Consider the following 26,230-nt stretch of genomic DNA (forward strand, 5'->3'; position numbering starts at 1 on the left):
AAAGGTGGCTGGGGTAGTGCAAACATTTTATGATATAAGATTTTTGAATAAAGTCTTGTCGCCTCGCTGTTTTCTTAGTCGGGAAGGAACAAAAACTCAGGCGAGTATGAGTGGTCCTGATGTGATGTGGTTTGGGAGGGAATATACAGTTCATTGAACAGCTAATATTAGCTTGTTAGCTGGTTTTATTTTTTTTTTTTAACTGTGAGCAACAAGCAACATTGTGTTGACTGAGGAGCAGCTCCTCCATTTAGTTTTGGTCAGAAAGAACATATCACAGCTCCACCTCTAGTAGCTCAAGCTTCCGATGTTCACGGATGTGTGGAGTTCACCTAGATGAAAGTAAAATTAGCTGCTACCAGAAGCGAATTCCTGTTTTCGCATTTCCGCATCCTTCCCTTTCAAGTGAACCGGCTTTTTTGCCATGCAACTTGTACTTGTGTTCAAGTGTGACCACGGCCTGAGACAGGAAAATGCTGGGCTGGATTTTAGTGTATAATTGAAATATTCTTGTGTCAGAAAGTGAGTCACCCATCTAAAAGTAAACCATAGGTTATTTACTAGCCCACACTAGTTTCAGCTATTCACAAAGTTATGAGTCACTACAAGCACCACAGACTGATTAACCCCCAAACTAGAGAGACAAAAAACCCCATATAAATCTGTTTTCTCTGTTGACAAGCACTGAAAATGTATTGCTTTGCCACTCTGTCTACTAGAATAATGAAGCAAAATAAAAGACTTCCAGGCTTCCAGCCATACACAACATTCTTTTTAAGTCTTTTTATGTTTCAAATCTGCTGCATGCACTTGTTTTAGCCCTAGGTCTTCTCTCAGGGGGCTAAATTTATTTAAAAAAAAGACAATTTTAAAAATATAACTTTCCCTTGCCAGAATTTAGAGATGAACTGAACCTGAAAGTATGACATTCCCAGAGGATCTTGATAATTCATGGAGTAGGAAGAAAGATGAGGAGACAGACAGATGTTCAGGCATAAGATAAATAGCTTCCCCCGGACCAAAAGGATGGGGAAATTATTAAAAACATGGTTTGCCAAAGCATTTGCATAAGCATGAATGCTTATGAGCTATAATACATCAACTCAAAGTTATAAATTACTAACTTAAAATCAACTGAAATCTTTCATTTGCAAACCAAAGAAACAACAAATTCAATTAAAGCATCTTTAATTAAAATGTATTCAGAGCCATGTTGATACTTGCTTTATATTCAAGTTATCAGTCTGTTAGCAAGAGAATACCAAATAAGTTCTTGCTCATTTGTTTTGGAACATTTCAGTAGTTGTTTTTATTGCAATCCTTTATAACTTGCACTACTGGGGAAACTTGTAACAGTAAAAACCTGCTCATGGAGAAAGTCAGAACCACTAAGACTGTTGGCATGGATGTTGTAAATGCTCTGGTGCTGCTGCTGTGTCAGCCAGTGTGTCTCAGAGTGAAACCTGCTGGAAATATAATGTGCTGACAGTAGATGGAGTGACAGCTCTAAAGGATGAAGAAAGTATCAACAGAAAACATCTCTCACCATCAGTGATCTGGAACTGGTTTTGTTATTTTAAATCTGACAGAACTTCATGGTTGTAGTTTTGAAACTTTCAGGTGCTGCTCTTGCTCTGCCCGTTTACCATTGTGTTAACTGTGCCCTGTCAGTTCTGTTTGTATAAATGCCCAGTAGTTTGTGTTTGTTTTTCATGTATGCGTATACACTATATGACCAAATATATGTGGACACCTTACCGTCACACCTATGGGAAATTGTTGGACACCCCATTCCAAAACCACAGGCATTAATATGGAGGTATAACAGCCTCCACTCTTCTGGGAAGGCTTTCATTAACAATAATAGCAATAGTCTATAAAGATTGCATGGTTATGTGCTTCATTTTATACACCTGTTAGCAAAGAGTGTACATGAAACCCCTGAACTCAATTAGGAGGGGTGTCCTCAGCATAACTACAATTGCAGTGTTCCTAGATGCTTATTTTTCTAGTTCTTGATTTTCTAGTGAGCTTTCTCTTGTTTTCCAGCTTTCCAAACATATATCAAAATATTACTAAAAAATAATAAATAAAACCGGACTCCTGACAACCATGTGAGACCTGGTCAACCACAACTGGCATTAGACACAGTCGTTACAGCTTGCACCTTTGAGAGAGAGGAGAAAATCAAGCTCCAAAAATCCACAGGTGTTTCTGTCCATCCTTCCACTTTGGGAAGAACTCCACACTATGTGCCTGAGAGGATGTGTAGCAGTCAAGATGATGTTACTGTTACTGATGTGACAAAAAAGAAGACAATTTGCACTAGAACACTAAAACGGGACGTCTGAGTTGGAGCTTTTATAGACTGATTCGTTTAATTTGTGATCTTTAGACGAAACAGAAGGCATCATGTGTTCCGCCAAAGCAATGAAAGACTTCTTTAATCATGTCTGCAATCATAGGTCAAGCAAGGTGGGGGATCAGTGCAAGTGTGGGAATATAAAATAACATCTTGTGTTGATGGTTTGTTCTGGACTGACAGGATCATGCATGCTAATAAGTACAAAAAACATCTTTATACCATGTAGAAAATGTTCACTGGGGAGGAATGTACTGTACCCCAAGCACACTAATAAGGAGATCTCAAAACAATGCACAAGCCGGAACACAGGATCACTGAGGTCCGGCCAGTGAGTTTAAGATTACTTGGGTTATGAAAAGCAGAAAATAATAAAAAAATAATAAAGACAAAGAGTGGAGAAACTAAATACTGGAACAAATCATCTTATTCGGTTGTTGAGACTTCTGTACAATTTCTGTTTTTTCTGATGCTGAGAAATGAATATGTTTATATATGCTTGTGTTTAATAAGTGTTAAATCATTTGCTCTTGATAAATGTGTGATTTATATGTGATATAATAAATGTTTACTCTATTCCTCTAATAGGTATTCAATTGACTGGAAGAGTGACCTGGACAGCTTCTTTGACATCGACCCTGTGACAGGAACCATCTCCATCAGCGAGTTGCTGGACAGGGAGAGTATAGCCCAACACAACATAACAGTTGTGGCAACCAAAGTCAGTAAGTGTGCCTCATCTTCCCTCAGATGCTCTTATTTTTATAGACAGGAAATGTTAGCTTTCTGATTTACTGCGCTTTTACTACAGTTGACAGTAAATCTGTTTGGTCTCAACATCATTTATGGTGAGCCATAAAATATGATGAGTCCCCTGAATGCGTTCCGTGGATACCATGTCTTTTTGTCCCTTTGACCTCCTAAACTGAACAAACAACTTGCCTCCTTGCTGCATCCTTCAGCAGCTGGGCGATAAAGAGTTTCTATTTTCCAATTTAATTAGTTAAACAAGGAATCTCTAGTTGATCTTCCCAGACAGCTATCAAAAATTAATGACAAAACAATTTTTAACATCTTGTTGTGTAGTTAGAGGCTGCAGTGCTAATTTGAGAGGTCATCAACTACAAACTTAAAACATCAGCTCAGTAATTGTGTTTATGTCAAGATGACATGGGCTGCATGCCCACCAAAAAAGGGTGCAAATTCACGGACATCAAGTCATCAAATCCTCTAACAAGTCATGGAAGTCATTATCTTTGAGCCTCTGTGGTGCTCAATCAAAATTACAAACGCAACGCTACATTCATTAGGATAGAATGAGGAAGAGAGGTCATTAAAAGTTGAGCTCTTATCACCATGGTAACAAGCATTACTAACTGTCTCTCAAGGTTGTGGTGCTGATATGCTAATCGTGATTTGCTAATTTGCTGGGCTGATGGGAGACGGCACGAGACAGGCCTGTAAAACTTTGCTTCTCTGCTGCAGAGGGAGTTGTCCACTCAATGTTGGGAGCTCACATATATTAATATGTAATTTTTATACTATCAGTATCTTGCAGACAGTATTACATTGTGTTCATGCGGCCCCACATGAAATCCCACCGACTGAGCCTACAGAACTACAGAACATTTGAGCTTCTTCTTGCAGCTCTTGCTTAAAGCCAAATTAGATAGAGTAGATAGATTTTTTAGCTAAATAAAAATACAGTGCCCTCCACAAATATTGGCACCCCTGGTTATGATGAATTACTTATTCTTATTGTTTTTTTAATTCAAAATATTAGCAAAAATCTGTTATTTAGGTATAATAATGAAAAAAATCTTGTTAGCAATAAATATTTGTAAATCTATGTATGCCACAATTTTTGGCACCCTTAGAATTGTTCTGAGTGAAATTTAACTGAAGCGTTTTCCCATTCATATTTTATGTTTTTAAGTTCACCTGAGTGATTAAGAACACTGGCCAGCCATGACTTCCTGATTCACTGAGGAATATATATGAGATGAAACACAGGCCAAATATAGCACCAAAAAGGGTTCTTCTGTTGTTTTGATGTCAAGCTTGTCATAATTGCAGAACCCTTTCTGGTGCTTTAGAACCCTTTTCAAAAAAGATTCTATACAGAAACATCTACAGCACATTCTCCATCAATCTGAAGAAGCATTTTATGATGCAAAGAACACTTGAGCAAAGGGTTCTTTGAGTGTTCATGGTTCCATATAGAACCATTTTCTTTATTAAAGAACCCTTAAAGAACCAAATTAGGAAGCGGCTACAAGAAAACAGTTGAAAAGGCCCATTTCCACTATAAGGTTAATACTTAAGAAGCTTAAAACAACTAGAGACATTAAGAATCTTGACAGGAAGAGAACGTATGTCTATACGCACCCCAAGCACAGTGAGGAGGACAGTTCGAGTGGACAAAGAATCTCCAAGGATCACAGATGGGGAATTGCAGACATTAGTTAGGTCTTGGGCTCACAAAGTTGTTTTTTGGGGGGGGTACAAGAAGAAAGCCTCTGCTGTTATCAAGGACCAACAACCTCAAATTCCTATAGCTTGCCAATTGTTACTGGAACTTTCAGTGGGACTATTTTCTATGGTCAGATGAGATCAAAATAGAGGTTTTTGGCAACAAACACTGGAAAAAAGCTAGACACAAGATAGCCATGCAGAAAAGAACCTCATCCCCACTGTGAAGTATTGTAGTGGATCTGTGATGTTGTGATGTTTTTCTTCCAAAGGTCCTGGACAATTTATTCAAATACATGTTATCACGGGCTGCATCAAGTACCATAAAATCAAAACCTGACTGCCTCAGCCAGGAAGCTTAAACTGGGTTTTGCCTTGGCCAACCTACTCCCCTGACCTAACCCCACAGAAAACCTGAGGGATGAGCTAAAGAGGAGAGTCCACAGTGTGTATCTCGGAATCTGAAGCATCTGGAGAGGTTCTGTATGGAGAAATGGTTATAGATGCTTTGTCCTGTGTTCTCCAGTCTCATTAAACATTATAGGAGAAGCAATTGTGGTACACACAGATTTAAGAAAAATATTTATTTCCAGATAAGATTTTTGTTAATATTTTGAATGAAAGATCAAAAGGATCAGCAATAAAGATTTTTTTTTTGTTCAGTTGGGTTAGACTTAAAGCCAACATGCACAAAATGTGACACTGTATTGACTTATTTTCACTTAGAAAATCAAAAAAACATACTTTGACCAGAAGTACTCAAAGTTTTGCATGCTAGTATAACATTTTTTTAATATGGTTCTGTTTTTGTTTTGCTTTGTCAATGGCCTGCTGTCATTCAAATGGCCCCTTCCTGTCAAAGAAGGTGCTTCTCGGCCATGTTAAGCATTAGATATTAAGGCAGAATATGAGATATGAGGCAAAAGTGTCGCAAAACCAGATTAGACTTATTCAATTTCATTAGCAGTAATTCATTTGCATTTTTATTTTATATCTATCCATCTCTGTCTCTCTCTCTCTCTCCCCAAGTGAAAGAGTATTTTCCCTGCCTAAATAACTACCTATGGATGAACAGCTAAAGAGACAGAAGCTACGCATTACTGACTCTAGAAAAAGGACATGCCATACAACATATGCGTATTGAGCATTGCATGGTCCAAATTTGTTTTCCACTATGTGTTCTTCTTTACAGTTGCACTGACTATCAGCCTATAGCTATAGCACAGTTGTTAGGGTAAAGACCTTAAACATGTATCACTGAGGTTCAGGGCAACAGTCTGTCTGCAGTGACCATGAAGTGCTGAAAGTCCTGCAGCAGTCACAAAGGAATATATCTCCTCACCTGAAGAACTCTTCCTCTCTTCTCCCTCTCTCTCTCTCTCTCTTTCTGTGTTATTTTTAAAATTCCAGGCCAGGTGCAGCTCCAGATGTTGCAAGATTACAGGATATGAAATCTGGAATAATAATGCTGAGGGTAGCATATGAGCAGATGAGTCAGCACCGCTTCGTAAAATATCATACTTGTTGCTGATAATGAGAACTGAGCTCTTCAGACCTTGTTTCTGTTAGTGCAGCAAATGTGTGGGCATTCGGCCACATGCTGCTAATTAGAGGGTAGTCAGCTGGTCAACATTAATTTTTCTTTTTCCTTTTTTTCTTGTCCTCTTAAAAACTAAAATAGAACATACTCTTTAATCGCAGATTATTGTCATCAAAGGAAAACTAGGCTGTTTATTTTTCCCTCCTTCCTATCGTGTTCCTCATGCATGTGCTGTACGGCTGATGAGGGTTCTTTTTTTTTGACCTCTGATGGACTGTGTTCCTTTACTCTAACTCTCTCACTGTCACTGAGTGCAATGCAGTACAGATGTGGATTTCTCCCCTCAGACTCTTGCACCATCTAGTGGATACAGTAAGATAGGCAAACCTGTAGTCCCAAACACACAGAAACAAGGAAACAGTCTTCTTAAATGGGATTAGTACTACCTATGAGATGCATTTATGCTGATCTTTCCTGGGCAAAGTAGTACAGTATGTTACGCTATGCTTAACTTCCATTTGAAAACAGTGTCAAAAGACAATCACAGACTCCAAACAAGTCAAACAGTTTTGCACATTTGTCAGACTATAATCACTTTTTCTTTATCAAAACATATTTATCAACTTCTTTACTTCATTGCTGCCCTGAAGAAAAGAAAAAAAAAAGAAAGAAAACAGAGGTATTAGAGAATGATGATCTGTCCAAAACGTCTGACAAACTGGTGACAAACTGCAACAATAACCTTTTCTCTTGACAGCACTTGTCTGGATCTCAGACTGCTGGCAATGTGCTGTTCTCCAAAATCTGACATTCAGCTTGACGCCAGATACCACAGCCACATTTTGGCTTGGTCTGGAAAGAAGCGGTCGTTTTGGGCAACGGGCTTATCATTTTAAACAGGTGGCACTTAAATCAACACTGGTGGCATTTTTGCATTTAGAATTGGTGATTTCAAAAGGCCAAATTGGAAAGCTTAAAATATGCCAAATGGTAAGCCTAAAAATATTGTTTTCAATGTATTTATTGGCAAGAAAGCTGTTGCAAGCATGTTAACAAAAGGTAACCAGTCGGCAAAGCTTTTACCACTATGAATACCAGCTGTTTTGAACAGAAAGGTTTCAGACTAGGGGTGGGCAATAGGATAATATGTTATTGTTACCATAATAAATTACATTGCAACATGCTTTTCTGAGTGTGTTGTGGGTATTACCAGTACTTCTGAAAGACTGATAAACTGCATATCATAAAAAGACTTATAAATAACAATAGTCAGTCTTAGCAACATAATGTACACAAAGACTGTTGTTTTAAATAAGGAACTACAATTTTACTGATGGATTTTGTCCATTTCAAACTGTTCTCAAGCCTTAGAGAAAAAATGTAAAAAAAATTAATTACTATAAAACCATGCATATTGTTTATCATGAAAATGTCTTTAAATATCATGAAGTTATATTTTTACTGTATTGCCCATCTCTATGCCGGACTAAGGTGACTCTGTTACCAGGCAATAACAGCACATATAACCGTGTACACACGCACATAAACACATACGTGTGCACAAACACACAACTCTATCTTGCCAGGAAGATTGCTTTTCTCCATCAAGGTCACCCAAAGGTCTTGGCTGTATATGGGACCCCAGGGGGGATGAGCATAGATCTCTTTCCCTCTAAGCCATCCCTTTAGCCACCCCACAGCTCATATCACACTCCAAATCCATAAAAGTTCATTCCTCACTGATGCCCCCCTGCACTGCGCACAGTCAGAATTCATACATCATCACCATGATAAGTAATCAAACCCACACCCGTGCAAGCACAAGACACTCGTATTGCATAGCTGGCAGGGTCAGTTTAACTCTAGCCGTCATGACACAACCAGGGTGGCATTTCTCCCTCCATTTCAGGCAAAAATATATTAAAATACAGATCTTCTTTCATTCCAGTCACATAACTGTATACCTTGACAGCAGAATTCATGCCATGTCTGTTGGGTTCAATCACCCAAGCCAACCCAAAGGCATTAGTGCCTGATATACTCTCATTCAAACGTTGTCTGAAACAAGTTAACTGCAACTAATCATGAGTCATAATGGCAAGCCTTGAAAGTAGAATATGCAGGCGCCATCAAGCCCTTTATTTACAGTCAAGATGAAATTGAATGCAGCAAACGATTGTGCGTTCACTTAGATTTATTATGCACTGACATTATCAAAGCGTGTGCACACAATGATGATAAAAGGACAGACACTCTGAATATGGACTAAACGTGTTTCAAGTAGCTCTTTTTCAAAATCTGACACTGATCTTAATTGCTTCTAACCTGCTCCCACTTTGTGTAAGATTTATGTTTTTTAGCTTTTGATGTTTCCGTGACAACAGATGCCCAGTAAAAGGTAGACTGAGTGGAGTTTTCTCATTGTGGCCACATGGTGCCAGTATTATACTGTTGATGACTTCTATTTCAGTCTTTTCCCCACCCACACTTCTGTAGACCTACCGCACTGCAGAGTGAAGCATCAGCCCTAATCTGTGAGCTGGGTTGCTTTGTTTTTCTGCCTTTAAAGAGAACATTCTCATCAGGGGAAAAAAATCCAAAAGGTAACTTTACCAGAGAAGGCAAGAACGTTCAATAACACTTTACTGTGGGTCATGTTTTTAAGGCTACATGACAAATACATAAGCTTTTCATGACAACTGCCATGAACCTACATAAACATTAATAAAGGCTTATTCCAACAAGTGGCAGTTGTCATAAAGACTGCTTTTGTCAACTTCACTGTCAAGCTGACATAACACTTATGTCCAGAGACAGGTTTCTGCTGCCATTAGATGTTGTCTTAACCCTTTCTAAGGTGAAATGACACAGCATCTTATGATGACTGTAGCTCAGTGTATTTCTGGTAAGACATAATTGGGATTGTTACATAACTTTACAAATTAGGTGAGTACTTCTCAGAAGAGGTTTTGACAATTTGTGCTAACAATGAACTGAAAATCTACTGTATTGTAGTTATATTGTGAAAGCTTCGATACTGATTCTCTTGTGATTATGCATATTGTGAATTATGTATGTTTTTCTGGCCCTTATTTAAAGAGAGTATCATGTCATTACACTAATAAGAAGCCATAAAGCAGTGTCATGACACTGTACTGACAGAGTTTAATGTTTAATTCTCCGCTGCTTAAGTGAGTTTCATTTTATTGTTTTTATGATTTTATGAATCCTAATAGTAATGCCAAAATTCTGAAATTAGTTAAATTACATTATTATATTTTATTTGGCTGATAAGTAGTTTGCATGTTCTCCCTGTGTCTGTGTGAGTTTCCTCTGGGTGCTCTGGTCTCCTCTTCCCACAGTCCAAAGTCAGGCCAACTGGAGATACTAAATTGCCCATAGGTACGAGTGTGTGTGAATGTCTATGTCTGTGTGTCTGCCCTGTGATGGACTGGCAACCTGTCCAGGGTGTTACCTGCCTTCTGCTCAATGAGTGCTGGGATAGGCTCCAGCACCCCTTGTGGCCCAGAAGGATAAGAGGCTTAGATAATGTGTGTCTGTGTGGCTCTTAAGTAACATGAGCAGTTTGTGCAATCTGCTTAACTTTCTGGCACTCAAAATGCTGCTTCAAGGATCCACATCTTTCTTTTCTCTCTTTCTCTCAAATTTGTCTGAAAAACTACCTTGATGTAGAATAGTTTCGGGCCAGTTTGTGTTCAGCAAAAATCATCTGTTTGTACTGTTATGTATTGCTGCTCTGTGTTAAATGTAACACAGTGTACACTCAGCACATCTGTGAGTGAAGGAATGATATATCATGGTATTAGCACCAAATGCTATAGTTTTTGGTGGTATCAAAAATGCCATCAAAATCCATGAATACAGTGATTTTTGTTCAACGTTTCAATAAGTATTGATTTTTTGATAAGTATGTTTAATTTACAAGCATAAATAATGTGTATCAGACATCATCCTCCTCTCATCTCTGATTAAACAGCTTCCATGAAGCTAGTTTTAGAAAGTACATCTAATTGTGAAATTATGGTTCTAATTCTGAAAATTGTTCAATGTGTATCAATTTTCGGTCTTCAAATACGACGTTTGATTGACTCATTTCACAAAGTTTACATACTTTTCCTTAGAAAATCACAGCATTTACACAAACAAATGTTATGCTGTGTTACGATAATCTCCATATAAATTAATCTGATTCATCAAAATAAAACTGTAAAAGATTAAACTTGATGAAATGCACACTGTGTACAGAGTTAAACTGTGTACTTTTCTCTGCTTTGTAGATAATCCAGTGCTTACCAGCAGAGTGTCCGTCACAGTTCATGTCCTGGACGTTAACGAGTTTCCGCCTGAGCTTGCCATACCCTATGAGACCTTTGTGTGTGAAAGTGCCAAAATGGGACAGGTGAGTGTAAATCAGCATGTGGGCCACTCACTACCTCAATCATTCTCTCTCTCTCACACACACACGAACCAGAGAGAGAGAGAGAGAGAGAGAGAGAGAGAGAGAGAGAGAGAGAGAGAGAATGCATGTTTGTATGTCAAAATCCAATTCTGGACTAATGAGCCATTTAAGGTGATGTATAACGCTCCACACAGCAGCACACTCATTAAAACGGCAGAGCAGCTGTGGCCACACGTGTGTGTGGATGGAGCAAAAGAAGAACAAGGGTTGCAAGTGATAAAGGCCTCATTCTAAAAATCAGTCAATTTGTACAAACCCTTATATGCCTCCAGTTACATATTAACTTCCTTAGTAAGGTACATGATGAATTATATTTACATTTAATGTACATGCTGTTTAGACAGAATGTAAATCCTGACAGGCCACACCACTAACCTTTCAGTTTGTTTTGATCTTAAGCAATGACAAAAATGTAGAGGACGGTTTTCTTTCTGCAAAACAAAAGTGCACACATAATATTTCATCAAATTCATATAATATGTCTTCTTTTACCTACAAATACAAATATGGCATTGACTAAAAATTGAGCATCTCCAACAGAAAATTCTCTGCCTATTTCAATGAGTTACGAGTAAGATATAAAGCTGTACGTGTGTGTGTGTTTGTGTGTGCGTGTGCACACATGAGACAAAAGTCCGGAATCGCTTACTCATAAAAGACCTCATTATTTTTACTATTTACCTCATTTTAGAAGAATAGTGAAGATTATCAAGATATCTATAAAACATATGAACAAAAAAGGCCCCTTTGCCTCGAAGCAGTTTTCTACACACTGATCTTTTAAGAGTAACATCATGAGATGCCACCTGGGATGCTTTTCCACCAGAACTGAAGAGGATGCACACATGCTGAGAGCTTACTGTTGCTGAAAGACAATTTTGGAGGGCATTTCAAAAATATGTATAGTTTTTATAAAATACTGTGCAAAGGTCAGAAACCATTCTTTATTTATTTCATTTTCAGTGAAAACTGCAATAAAGTAAAAGCTATTCATTTGTCAGAGTCAGGAAAAAAAAGGCAGAAAACAAAGTTTTAACAGACAATTACACAAAACCCAACTAAACAACTAAATATACGCATCACATTTCCAGTATTCAGTATTACAGCTTCCATTCTTTTAGCGAGACTTGCTTTCAGTTTTTCAAAGAAATCTGCAGGGATATTTTAATGCACCTCCAAAGTTCAGTCTTAGAAGTTTGTTGCATTTTCTGCCTCTCACAATCCAAGTAAACGCAGATCTGGCGCTTAATTTTCTCCTCTCTCTCAAAGATGAAAGCCTTAAGCAGTGTTCATCTGACGGTGGCTGTTTTGGTGGTCTGACAGATCCTGCATGGCTGTTAGGGGTCCCATTTTCTGTTTATCTTTAATTTCTTTAAACTCCAGTTTTTAAAACTTTTGCCACAGCTCTTACTGTCTCCTCAGTATTCTCTCACTGCGCTGTTTGAATGAAGGATTATCTGTGGCTGTTCTCTGTTTGGATTTCTTGGCTTCTGACATGTTTTCAATGAGGGATTAGCTATAGCTGTTTGGTGTTTGGATTTCTGGATTTCTGACATAGTTATACAGCGCGCTGTGATGAAGTACACAGCAGCGATCAGGTGGCGTAGCAGCATGCGCTGATGGATGTGCATGATTTGATGGTCGAGTGTGGATAAGTGCATTAGCGCAGCGCTAATCGGCTTGTTTTACACGCACCTGTAGTGCTCACAGCAGCCCTGCGGCAGGTGACGCTAACAGTGGGGTGGGACAGGCTGGAGCAGGCACGCTCGAGAGAGCAGAAGAGCAGAGATGGGTGTTATTACAGCATGGGGCGGATCATGATCACAGACAGGGCGCCGGGGAGCCGAGTGCGTGTTCTGTGAAGAAACATTTGACAACATTCAGAAATACAGAGAGCTGAAAAAAAAACACCGAGCTGTACTTTGCTGTCTCCGGCATAGCTTGTAAAGGCATTCAGCTGTTCCAACGTCTGGTTCCTATCGCTACCACTGAGAATATGTTTCTCTAGTATGGTGCGTTTCACATCAAACCACTCTGACTTTCACTTTGTTTACATCTTTACAGTTTAATTATTTCATCTGTGAAATTCCCTTGGAAGACCTGTTTTTGCATACCTTTGTGCTCTGTGTTTTGACCATGTTCTTTGACAGATATGACAGTAACATCAAGTATCAAAGCAGTTACTCTATATTTAGCACTAGCTGGGCTAATGAGATGTCACTCAAACTTTTTTTTACACTATAACAGGAGATTAGTTAATTAAATACACTTTAAATATCCTTTTAAAATAATTTCTTTAAAAAACTGAGAATATGTTACAAAGCTGATTGATTAAAATATTTAACTAATATAAGCTATAAATCCGCACATTTGCAGACAGCTGCTCATCCTATGTTTCTTCAGAAATCAAGAGTATTATTTCAGAGCTTGTCCCCTCTTTGCTGCAGTAACAGCATCTACTTTTCTAGAACGCTTTTACACTACATGTTGGAGCATTGCTGTGAGGATTTGATTGTATTCAGCTACATGAGCATTAGTGAGTCAGGTACTGATGTTGGACGAATAGATCTCAAACTCTACTCTAACTCATCACAAATGTATTGTATCACTCCAGTGAATGCAGCCAAATGCTCTCTATCCGATGCTTGGCATTAGACATGGTGACTCGTGCAGATGCTCATTTTCCAGAGCACTTGTAATGCTTTTATTAAGCCTTTTGATACGAAATGAAGACGAAAAGGCTTGAAATTTCTTTATAGTTCAGTTCACATGCATTATATTTCAGATATTATAATAATAACTTAATAAACTATATTAGCCTACCAACTAGACTTGGTAAATATTATAGCTAATTACCAGTAATGGTTAATGCCAGATACTGTCTTAATAAGGCTTAATCAGTTTTAATCAAGTTTTCTCGAAAATGCTTAATTCACCCTAATCACTGCTTAATGATGTATATGTAATAAGTAGCCAATTTATCACCAACTACTGGTTTGTTAAAGCTTAAAAAGTGCACTACAAAGGCATTATAATAAGTAGCTATAATAAAATGTTACCTATTTTTCTCATTCAAAAAACTGAGAAGCAGCAATGGTCTAAATGTCATGATAGTGGGTCTGATAAGAGGTGTGTGTATGTTGTCTGAGGTTAGGTTATGGTGAAGCCTTTCAGCTTGTCAGTATGGTTAACACAAGAGTGTTGAAATCAAACTCTTAGTCTATAAAAATATCTGTGCAGTTAACCTATGTCACTCTGGTCAGATAATAATAATCTTACAAACACATCAGTACACCACAGGCTTTCTATCTTACCACTGTCACAGTAAAAGCGAGAGAAACAAAATCACAATATTCTGCACAACAAACTAATTAATAAATAAAAGAACAATCTAATAAAATTGTGATGCATCCACAGGTGATTCAGATCATCAGTGCAAAAGACCAGGACCTTCCCATGACAGGACAGAAGTTCTCCTTCAAATCACCACAGGAAGGGTTGAAGAGCAAGAACTTCACCATCAAAGACTTTGGGAGTGAGTCTTGGTTCCCTGCCTCTTGATTTCTTCAGCTTCAGAATACACAGAAAACGTATCTGTCAATCAAGCTAATATACACATTAGCCTGACCGACAGAAAAGTTTTCTGTGTGATCTGCTGCACTTGAAACATTATCCCTTCAGACAAATGAGGGCTGATTAATTGTGCTATTAACGCAAGTGATACTACTGTCAGGACATCATGTTTAAAGCATTAAAGGCTGATGTGGCTTTGGCTAAGACCACACACACAAGGGGTAGTTACACAGACCCTGATCTAAGACCTGTGGTCTGATTCATAAAACATTCTTAAACATCACTGTAAAATTGCGCTTAAGATAAGTTGCATTTGTGTGCAAGTAATTTCACGTTGATGAATCATGCACTGTAAAGCCTGTAGTCACAGCAATTGTGGCTAGCTAGCAACTTTATGTGGATGGAAATATGTGTGTGGATGTGTGGATTTTTTTGGGAAAATGGAAGGTGACCAAATAAATATTACAGATTCAGAAATATACAGATGCTTCTAGGACCGCCAAGAGAGAAATACAGAAGAAAAATGTCTGCTTGGGACCTATGCAAAGTTTTTTGCTATTGTCTTTATTATAGGAAGGCACTAAACAGGAAACTGTGTTTACACAAGTCAAGCAGTATAGTTAAAGGGCACAGACCCGTCATTTCAAGCTGCAGTCTTGTAAACGCCTCACACCGTTACTCCTTTGACAATCACCACAGCTATTACACTCCTATAAAGCTTACCCAAAAGCAATGAACCTCAATTATTTATAATCCTTTAGCTGTTGTAGTTCTGGGGTCAATGAAAGGGCATGAGCCTTCACATAAACTATAATAGCCTATTCCCACAAGTGCTGATGAGGTGGAGATTAGTCTCAGGTAGTGATGCCATCATGCTCTTTAGCAATGTATGACAACACAACCTGCCACCAAAAAAAAAAAAAAATCCATGGTTAACATATCAATATTAATATCACAGCCAGAAATAAAAAACACATCTCCATTCAAATTCTGACAGTCATTTCAGAGAGAGTGCACCAGTGCTCTTCACAATGCCCACTTTCATACAACACATAATATTAGTGCCTGCTGCCCTCAGCTGGACTGTATTGCTACCGCTGAACTGCAAACAGGGACAATAAAGAGTCCAAGCAATTTTCAACATTTCAACATTTTATGTGACACATTCATTGAGATTTCTACTGAGGCAAGAGACTTTCTTTACCAGTCTTCTTTTTTTGGTGGGGGCAGTTGGAATCTGTTTATTTTTAGACCATGTAAAATAGTATTAAATATAACTTGTTCAGAGTACTAACAGTTGTTTTTTTTTTTTTTTCTAGACAACACTGCAGGTATTGTCACACTGCGCAGCGGTTTTCGGCGCCGCACTCAGGAGATATACCACCTCCCAGTGGTCATTGAGGACAGTGGATTACCAGTAAAAAACAGCACCAGTACCCTGACCATCCGTGTGTGTGCTTGCGATTCTGACGGGGCACTGCTGACCTGTAGCGCAGAGGCCATCTTCCTCCCCGTGGGCCTCAGTACCGGGGCACTTATCGCCATTCTGCTCTGCATCGTCATACTGCTAGGTGAGTGAATTACTGGCACTGTCACATGAAGAAAGCAGCACTGTCAGGCTCAATCTTCACTGGAGTTACACTTCATCCAACACTGAATGTCACAACAGTGCAACTGCAAAGCTATTTTGCACAATGAGAAGACATATTGTCACTTAGGAGTTTTGTGCAGTAGCCAAATTTGATCAGAAAAAGAGTACACACATTTTTATTATTCATCAATTTCATCTTTGATGTATATGTATGACCTAACTCATTTCTAGTAGAAGTGCATGAAATACTACACTAAAAGTCACAACAACATGAAAAACGTCATCAATAATATCAGTAATAACAGTAGACAGTAGCAGTTATACATCACTGTATATCTAGTACAATCCTTGTACTAAAGTAAATGTACTTATTTTTTACCTGCACACATATAAAGAAATGCTGTGACTACATGTTCCTTTTAAAGGCTTATTGCTCTGTGCTTTTGCACAATACTACTGGTACAGTAAACAACGGCCACCCAAAAAACACAAAACAAAGCTTATCTAGTGCAATAGAAGCCTATTCATATCTTCATATACTGTAATAATATAGCCGATAGCCAGTGTTGCAATCACACTGCACAACTGCATCATTCTGCCATCTTAAATGAAAAAGACATTTTGTTAATTTCACATTTTATTCTTGTTAACTGTTTTAACTTGAACACTATGAAGCAAGCCAGTAGGGGGAGCAGTGCACATTCTATTTGACTCCATACCTCGCCTATGAGGACAACACTGATGCATGATCCTGCTGCTTTTCTTTTATTGGTTTATTATCAAAACATCTGTATGAATTAGGGCATGCTTCATTTAAATTATGCATATAAGTTGTTTTCACATATTGAAGCTGATACATCAATTGGGCTGAAATCACTTGTTTCGATGTCTGAAATCAGGCACAGAGTAGTACATGAGGATCTGAACACAGTAGTACAACAGTGAAAAGAACATGCTTGCATCTTAAAAAGCCAGCATTTTTAAACTCTTTTCACTAACTTGGCTAATTGTAAAGTTAAGGGAAACTGCCTAAAGTTTTTGGCTTCTTGGAATCCAAGCCATGCTGTTCCTACATGGAAGACTAGATGGATCAAAATTAAGAGACTTCTGGAGTATCTCAACCTTGTTTAATTAAATGCTCATTAATTAAATGCTGGGACATGAGCCATGCCAGATTGGCACGGGAGGGGATGGAAGTTTCTGATAGTCGCTTTTTTTCCGGTCAAGTTCATATATAAAAGAGTCCTAAAGTCTCATTACTGCGTGGTCATGGACTGAATTACTCCCCTCTATAACTTAAACCGTCAAGGTCAGAGAAGCAAAAACACCGCAGTAGCTAAAAAGAATGGAGAAAGAAGCTTTTATTGCCTCCTCACAGTGGCCATGTGTATAGTTGGTCATTAAAGGAATAACTAAGGAAAAAATCAAACTGATTTATCACTTACCCAAAGATGCAGTTGATCAGCCTAGACATGCCTGATATCTGACATGTACTTCTTTTATTTACAATGGGAGATACTAGGCTAACGTTGCTAACAAATGCTGGACTTCGACAGTCACTAAACTCATGTCGGTAAATACATACCCAAAAATGTTTCTCAACCCAGCCAGAGTTTCATTTATTTCATGCAGACACATCGATGTGATTTAGGACTTGGTATGACCTACTTTACTGTATAAAAACAAAAAATAAACTCCGCCAAAGTAGGTAAATACTCAACAAATCAAAACAATGTAGAATTATGATTCTGACAACCACATTTTCAGCACCAATGAGCCTGAACCATATATACTGTAGAGTTGGTGCAGAAGACGACGTGGACAAAAATTGTGCATACGGGTAAATGCTCTTACATTTTCAAACAAGCCCTCAACAGGCGGCAAAACGCCCAAGTCAGCACTACCCCAAACTCAAACACAGGGAGGGGGTAACACAGGAAGACACGACACACAAGGGTAGACAAATGCAAACAAAAAGCCCACCTTCCTCAGACACAACTCCATAAACAAGAACTACTTCACTAATAACATCGATAGCAACAGCAACTACTACAACAAATGTCCCTTTTTACACTAGTAGTGCGGCACCGCCCGAAAGCCACTTTATATGGCCACACCCCCTAAGCTCCTCACAGCAGTGTAGCCCATGACAGACGCTTTGATATGTCTGAATTTGAGTTCATGAGGAAATGCCTTAGCTGGATGCTGGACCCACCAGTGACTTGCTGGACATACCTGAAACTCCTCAAATGACAGGACTTGGGTATACTTGTGGCAAGTGCCAGGTGATTCTAACTGAGGTGGAGTGTCTGTTGTGGAGAGTGGGACCTGTTGATGCCAGTGCTTGACCAAATCAGCATTTATTTTCTTTATACCCACAGTCAAATGGTGTAAAGCAACATTTATCAAGCTGCATATGAAATAACAGTAGTTAAGTGAGCACAAAACAGCAAAGATGATATTTACTTGGAACAGCTGTAGATTTTAGAATATCTTATTTGCGGCCTTCCCAGTAATCATCAGGCAAAAAAGTGATCACTGCATACACAGAGAGTTTGCATGATACCTTTATTGAAGGGCACTCTAGAAAAATGGTTGTTTATTGCATGTTTGTGCAGCATTAGACAATTGGTAGAAATGTACCAGACTACATCGACATTTCTTTGTTCTGTGTACTGTTGGAATGGAACCTAATCTCATTTTTGTAGCTTTATTGTTATTCAAGATTCAACTTCTAGCTAACTGTCTTACAGTTATGAAGCATTAGCTATGCTAACAACTGTAACGGGATGCCTGGGTAGTGATGTTTTGATGCACAGCATGGGGTCTGGTCCAGGTTGAAAGAGGAGGAGTAGTACTACAAAGTGGGAGGTAATGTGGATGATAGCGAGGCTCCAGTTTTAGCTTAAATGTTTAAATAAGATCTGTCTATGCTATTTTTGCTATTCATGGCTTGGCTGATGAATAATTTGAATTTGATTTTTCACTGAACTATTCCTTTAAGCTAGGACTTGTTCAAAAAGATTAACTAAGCATTCATCTTTCCTTAACTGAACAGAAAAAGAAACAAGTTTCCTTTCCAGATGATTATGAACCACCAGTCCAAGCCTACTGAAAATAGTCACTCAATTTGTTTCTTCTTTCTGCAAATAACTTGATTTGAATTCACTGAGAGGAATCCAGAGAATTACAATTATCCCTATTATCTTTAAGCGCTAAGCTAATCTATGACAGCCAGATCTTTTCCTCAATTAATGCCTCCCCACATCTGATTTTAGCATTTAAAACATATTTGAGACATACCAAAGAAGATTCTGACCTTGCTGCCTGCCTCTCTTACAACAGTCCTGGAACACCACACTAATAAAAGAGGACTTGAAGGAAAAACAGCTGAATTTAACAAGCTAATAAGCACTTAAATGGGTGAGATGAAGAGTATCTCTGAAACATGTTTACAACTCGGGCACTAAGTTCATACCCACTCCATTTACATGGCTTGCACTGAAAAAAGATGTGACTGATATGTGTTTCTTCCCAGCCTTACCATATGCAATGGTAATATTAGCTTAGGGAAAAAAGGAAAACAGTAAATACCTACTGGAACATTAAACAGTGTACACAAGTGAACCATGACTAGCAATGTGACAATGTTTATGCGTCAATTTGATAAACAATACTAAAATTAACAACTATATTGCCCATCCTAAGTGAACTAAATAGCCCCAAGTAAAGCTTGCAAGAGAACAAACCTGCAAAGAAAATGATCATCTAAATGCTCTAAAACTGAAAGAAAACTGAACAATTGTTTTTAATGTTACCAAATTAGGTCTTTCATACCCTGTTTTTTTTATCACCATCACCATAAGACAGGTCCATAATTACTGGCACCAAACACAATAAACACTCTATGAGAAAAAGTATGCGGACAACCCCTACTAAATATTGAGTAGTTTCAGCCATGCCCATTGCTAACAGGTGTAGTCTCCTTAGACCAACCATGGCAGTAGAACGGGTTGTATTGCAGAACTCAGTGACTTTAAACGCAACACTGTCACAGGATACCATCTTTACCACAAGTCAGTTGGTGAAATTTCTGCCCCGCTAGATCTGCCCTAGTCAACTGTAAGTGCTATTATTATGAAATGGAAGCATCAAGGAGCAACAACAGTTTAGCCGCAAGGTGTTAGACCATGCAAACATACAGAGCTAGGATGTTAAGTGTTTAAGCATGTTGTGTGTAAAAATTGTCTATCCTCTGTTGCATCACTCACCACAGAGGTTCACACTGCTTCTGGGAGCAACATCAGCACAAGAACTGTGCATAAGGAGCTTTATAAATGGGTTTCCATGGCAGAGCAGCAAGCCTAAGATCAGTCAGCTGGAGTGGTGTAAAGCATGCTGTAACTGGACTCTGGAGCAGTGTAAATGTGTTCTCTAGAGTGATGAAATATGCTTCACTATCTGGCAGTCAGATGGTTGAATCTGGGTTTGGTGGATGCCAGGAGAATGCTACGTACCAGAATGCATAGTGTCAACAACAAAGATGGGTGGAAGAGGGATAGTGATCTGGGTCTATTTTTATGTTAATGCAACAGCATACAAAGACATTTTAGACAATTATATGATAACAACTTTGTGTCAAAAGTTTGAGGAAAGCCCTGTCCTATTCCAGCATGACTGTGAAAGTGAGCTCCATGAAGAATAAAGAGTTTGGTGTGGAGGCACAGAGCCCTGACCTCAACCTCACTAAACTGGAAAGTCGGTTGTGTGCCAGAAGAATGGAGGCTGTTTTAGCCACAAAAGGAGGTTCAACTCCATATTAATGTCAATGTGGTTGATTAGCTCAAGCCCACAGTCAAAATATTATATATAACCTTTAATTGAAGTAAATTTAGTGTATTAAAAAATTCTCAAAACTTTTATTAAAACTATGTATGTCATAATTATTGGCACCCATGCATTTCGTATTTTGCTTAACCTTCTTTTTTCAACTTAACAGCAATGAGTCTCCTATAATGCTTGATGAGACTGGAGAATGAAGAGCAAAGAATCTGACCACGCTTCAAAACAGAATCTCTCCAGATCCTCCAGGGTCTTAGGTCCTCTCTTTTAGACCGTTCTCTTCAGCTCATCCCACATCTGTGTTGCCCCTGGCTGAATAATATCTATCTATCTAAATGCATAAAGTTAAAAAAGTTATAATAATAATAATAAAAAAAAAACACTTTGCACCACTTAGATAGAACTGAATTTAACATACATAGTTTATGCATCATCTCCTACATTAGTAGTTATAGGTTCTAATGTCAACAGACACAGATCTTCTCAGTTTACCCTGGAGCTTCTCACAATCCAGCAAGTGTCATAGAAAACTCAGCAGCGTACTCCACAGCGCTCTCCAAGGGTTGATGAGGTCAACACTTATTTACTTTTGTTTTTCCTCCAGTTTTGCTCTGCCTTTTGAAAAGTGAGCTTTCATCTACCATGACCTTAACACTGTCCTCATCAAAAGTTAAACTCAGTCCCTCAGTCGTCTCTGTGTTTTATCTTGAAGCCTTGAGGGCTGTAATAGCTGTCTGCACACTTTCAATGAAGAACAAAGCAAACTGGCTCACACAGATAGGGACAGACACCAAAACTGAACCAGGTTTAAGCCTCCCGCAGTACCCTCAGAGTGCTGAAGGTAAGAGAGAGATGTGTTATGTTTAGGGAACAAAACTGTTTGACTGCCAGCCCCCCTAAAGCACATCATTTTTACTGCACAAGACAATAAACCTTTTACAAGTGAAGTTTAAAGTTAGCCTGAAAACAAATTTGACCTTTTTTACCTTGTTAGTTCAAGTCCCTGGTCTTATTAAGCTAGACTGATTGTAGGGGGTGTGCAGTAAGACAGTATTTATCACTGTGATGACATATGTTTTTGAATATATAGATATCGTCAGTACTTAAACACTGAACAACTGCATGTTTCATTTAAAAGAGAGCATAACTAGTCCGGTCTCACTGGATATAGAGCAGCTCAGCATGTGAAATGTTGAATAAAACTCACTGGATAAATAGTTTCATAATTACTGAGTCCATAGTTTTTCATAGTATTTTTTAATGTGGTACTAATGGATTTTTGCCTCTCCCAAGTTATCAAGCCTCACAAAAACTAAACATTGCAATACATAACATAATATCTTGGAGCACATTTTTGCCATATAACCCAACCTCAACTCATCATATATCATCTGTTATGACCTGGCTTGTTCATATGATGCAACATAGAGAAGAGAGACCACTTCATGTTTAATAATAAAAAGATAGATGTATTATTAATCAGAGGTGAAGAACAGGTTCTAGTGGTATTTTGAAAGTATTCCAGGTAACACTGTATTTGAACTCTGCTAGAAAACACTGGCACAACCATTAACATGTGAAAGCAGATGTCATTTGCTGTCATGACAGATTTTGTTTAGTAATACAGAGTTATCTTACCATTACAGTTAACTGTCATATGTTATAATGTTTGATGTCATGATGGCTAACTGGAGTATATATACAGCAAAAAACAGCATGTGGCATAGCCTGTTATCACATTAAACATTATGGCATGGCAACATACTGTTAAATTACTAAACAAAATCTGTCATGACAAATCATGACAGTATATGATATCTTCTGTGCCATGTCTATGGCACGGTTATGTCAATGTCATGTAGCATGGTTCAAGTAAAGTGTTAATGTATTCCCTATTGGTAAGCCAGGAGAGATACCAGATTACCAAATGTCTATGTCAGGAGAGGACCCATATCATGGAAAACAAACAACATCTCACACTTGAAATAGGAGTTTGATTTAGTACGTAAACATTGTTAAAAGATTCAAAATGTATTGTTCACAGCCCAGTCTATACAGTCCATATATAGAAACTAAGCTGCAAAAACAAGCTGTTTTGAATTCATGGTTTTGTGATGTCAAAAAAACCAATACATTTACACATATGTCTGTTCAGCCTACAGCAGTTTAGCCCCACTCGTTCACACTGAAGTTAAAAGAAGTGTTTCAGCCCAGACTCTTTTTGAATATGGCACAATATAGGGCAGCCAATCAGAACAGATGTCATTTACATTGCAGTCTTGAAGACACAGTAACAAAAACAGCCTGTTTAATTCTATGGGATAAAAAGAGGTTGGAAACGGTTGCGTGAAATTGAACGATGATTGCGTTTGATACATAAAACCAAACAACCGTGGGCCTCAAGTGGGACTCACGAGAAAAAGTAAAATACAAGAAAAACGTAGGAAATGGGCCATTTAAATCCTTTCCAGCAGATCAATTCTGCAGGTGCAGACGATCACCCAGCATGACCATGACACAACACAGTCCCCCAGTGGTCAAACCCCCACAGGGTGGATCATGCAACACCAGGGCATATTCTTACACCTCATATTCTTATGCTTCTAAAACATCATCTGATTTCTGCCTGTGCCATTGTGCAACAACAGGCAGGGAAAATGCCCAGACAGCTCAGAGACACTCCTTGACACCTCACTTCACTCAGAAATACGTCACATCACGAAAAGGGAAATGTGTTATGACTTCCACTGCATATTCACTTTCAAAGAAGTGTGTATGTTTAGAACAAGAATGCTCAAGTAAATGCACATGAGACCTCAAAACACTTGTACTACCTTTAACAAAACTCCAGATCAGGGTGCAAATCCCTTTCACTCTCATCTTGTACAAGCCTGGCAGGTGTTTGCCAGGTGAAGCTTGCCACCACAGATGTTTAAAGGCTGGCTCCTCTCACTGTTTCCATGCCCATGAGAAAGAGACTCGCACATAAGGCTCTTTTAGTTACACCATGTCCTTGTGAAAGGTGCCAGTCAGAATCATTGACTGCATGCACACACGGATACACAGAAAAGGAGCAGGAATATGGAGTCAGAGAGCAAGAGAGAGAGAGGCACTCATCCATTATAGGTGCTCTATTTGTCAGGCTGACCTAGTTCCAGCAGCAGCAGCCATGACAGACACAGTCAAAGCTCAGTCTGACCAAGGAAAACGCATCATCAATTGCATGCCTACCTACCATGGGCCAGACACACTCCATAGAAGACCCCCCCCCACCCCAAATGCACAGAAACACCCATACACAAAGTGTGTGATGCAAGCCATCGATGTAATGCAGATGTCCATCACTTGGGGGCACTCTTGCTTCACAGCTTTAGACTCACAAACAGGAGAAGGCAGCGCCTTGGCTATTTATTTATTTTCACCTACTGCCTTCTTTTGTCTCATGCGTTCCCCTCTAAGTGTAACACCCTACCAGTCTTGACTTACGTAATTATAAACATTTCCCTTCATCCCAAAGAGCTCCACTGCTACCTCTGGAGTCTCTCTCTCCCTCTGTTTTGGAGATAACTGGCTGGCTGCCCACACATGGAGTACTGCCTAGCCTACACAATGATCATGAAAATACTCATCTATATTTACTGGACTGTAGCCACAGGGCACTCTGTCCTCTCTAGTAGGTCAGTAAAATTTAAGTCGAAAAAAGGCCAAAAAGGAGAAATGGAGCTGCGCTGCTCTGAAGCAGCCATGATGGCTCAAGAGTCCACATTTTGAGTAGGCTCCTCATGATTGCAGCTGTTGCTGGTCTGCCAATAAATGTAGGAAGCAGCTCAAAATTGTTTCAAAATTACTGAAAACACTGAAGAACAAAGTGGGACTCTTTCCATGATTTCAGAAGTATTTTCTGTCATTTTTCCTTTCTAGTCATTGATTGATTGTGGTCCTCCCTCACAAAATGCTGTATATTCCATCTAACACTGCTTTGGTGCATGTGCGGTTCTTTCTCCTGTCTCCCTGCAGTGATCGTGGTGCTCTATGTAGGAGTGCGGAGGCAGAAGAAGAAGGAGACATTGATGACGTCTAAAGAGGACATCCGAGACAATGTTATCCACTACGACGACGAAGGTGGTGGGGAGGAGGACACGCATGCCTTTGACATGGGCACTCTCCGGAACCCCAAAGCCATCAAGGAGAACCTCTTCAGGCGCGACGTCAAACCCGAAGCGGGCGCCGTTCCTCGGCCCGCCGTCGCCTCGCAGGACAGCGCAGACATCCAGAACTTCATCTGTCAGAGGCTACAAGAACATGACGGTGACACCTCCGCCCCGCCCTACGACTCACTGGCCACCTACGCTTACGAAGGCGAGGGCTCTGTGGCAGAAAGCCTGAGCTCCATAGAATCCCTAAACGGTGAAACAGAAGAGGATTACGATTACCTAAACGAGTGGGGACCTCGCTTCAAAACCCTCGCAGGGATATTTGGAGAGCGTTCTGAAAGCCAGACTGATATCACCTCCACAACTAGCACCACCACCACCACCGAAAACAAACATTGATGTTTTCTGCATTGCAAGCCTGAAAACAAATGTGAACTTAGAAGATGTTTATTTATTTACTTCACTTTCTTAGCAGATTTTTTTTTAACGTAATTGTTCTTTTTGCTATTTAAGGATTTTGTTACTCTGTGTGCTTCTGTTTGCCTCCATTGCCTGTCCAAGATTAAGGACTTCGGAGGTTCGATTGAAAAAAAAAAGAAAAAAAATGGAATGTTTCAGTTATGTCAATGGATGATTTTTGTCATATTTATTCTGCTTTACTTTCAATGCTTGAAGAACGACAAACCTGAGTAGGAGAAAAATGCAAGCATTTTCTTTGACATCCTTAAAAAAGTGCCTCAATGGAATTGGTTTGTTACCTTTTTTTGGTTTAGCTTTGTTTTTCACTCTCAACCCAGCCCCCACTCCCATCCCCCAAAGACAGCCAGTGCTAATGATGTGGAGGCTCATGAATGGTTGTGGGGTTGACCAGCTTCATTAAGGGGTCCGTGGGGGAATCTACACATGGCCCAAGTTTGGCCAAAGATATTTTGAATGTTATTTATGATTCTATTTATTTATTTGTGAGGCTACCAGGCCCAGTTTTTAGGATTTGTTGATGTATTTATCTATTTATCTCAATCTAAAAGTAAATATGGATTTTTTTATTTTTTAAAGACACTTGGGGATTTTTGTAATTATTCACTCCTCACATGGACATGGACATTGAAGTGTTGTGAGGAAACTGTAAAAATCTGTAAAGAATCTTGGTTTAAAAAAAATCAGTTTAGGGCTAAACATGAGCTACTACAGTTGAGTCATGTAATACACACAGTTT

At 39.0% G+C, this 26,230-nt stretch overlaps 1 protein-coding gene across 1 annotated transcript in view; it reads left to right on the forward strand.

Moving 5' to 3' along the window:
* The window catches only part of LOC118809306 (cadherin-12), a 176,443-nt gene extending 151,030 nt beyond the window's left edge, over positions 1-25,413 (forward strand). Inside the window, exons 8-12 of the mRNA XM_036572469.1 lie at positions 2,951-3,087; positions 10,673-10,794; positions 14,272-14,389; positions 15,747-15,998; positions 24,878-25,413. Coding sequence (XP_036428362.1) covers positions 2,951-3,087; positions 10,673-10,794; positions 14,272-14,389; positions 15,747-15,998; positions 24,878-25,413 — 1,165 coding nt within the window. The remainder of the gene's footprint in view (positions 1-2,950; positions 3,088-10,672; positions 10,795-14,271; positions 14,390-15,746; positions 15,999-24,877) is intronic.
* Positions 25,414-26,230: the final 817 nt, after the last annotated feature.

This window comes from Colossoma macropomum, unplaced genomic scaffold (genome assembly GCF_904425465.1).
Source record: "Colossoma macropomum unplaced genomic scaffold, Colossoma_macropomum, whole genome shotgun sequence".
Taxonomy (NCBI): domain Eukaryota; kingdom Metazoa; phylum Chordata; class Actinopteri; order Characiformes; family Serrasalmidae; genus Colossoma; species Colossoma macropomum.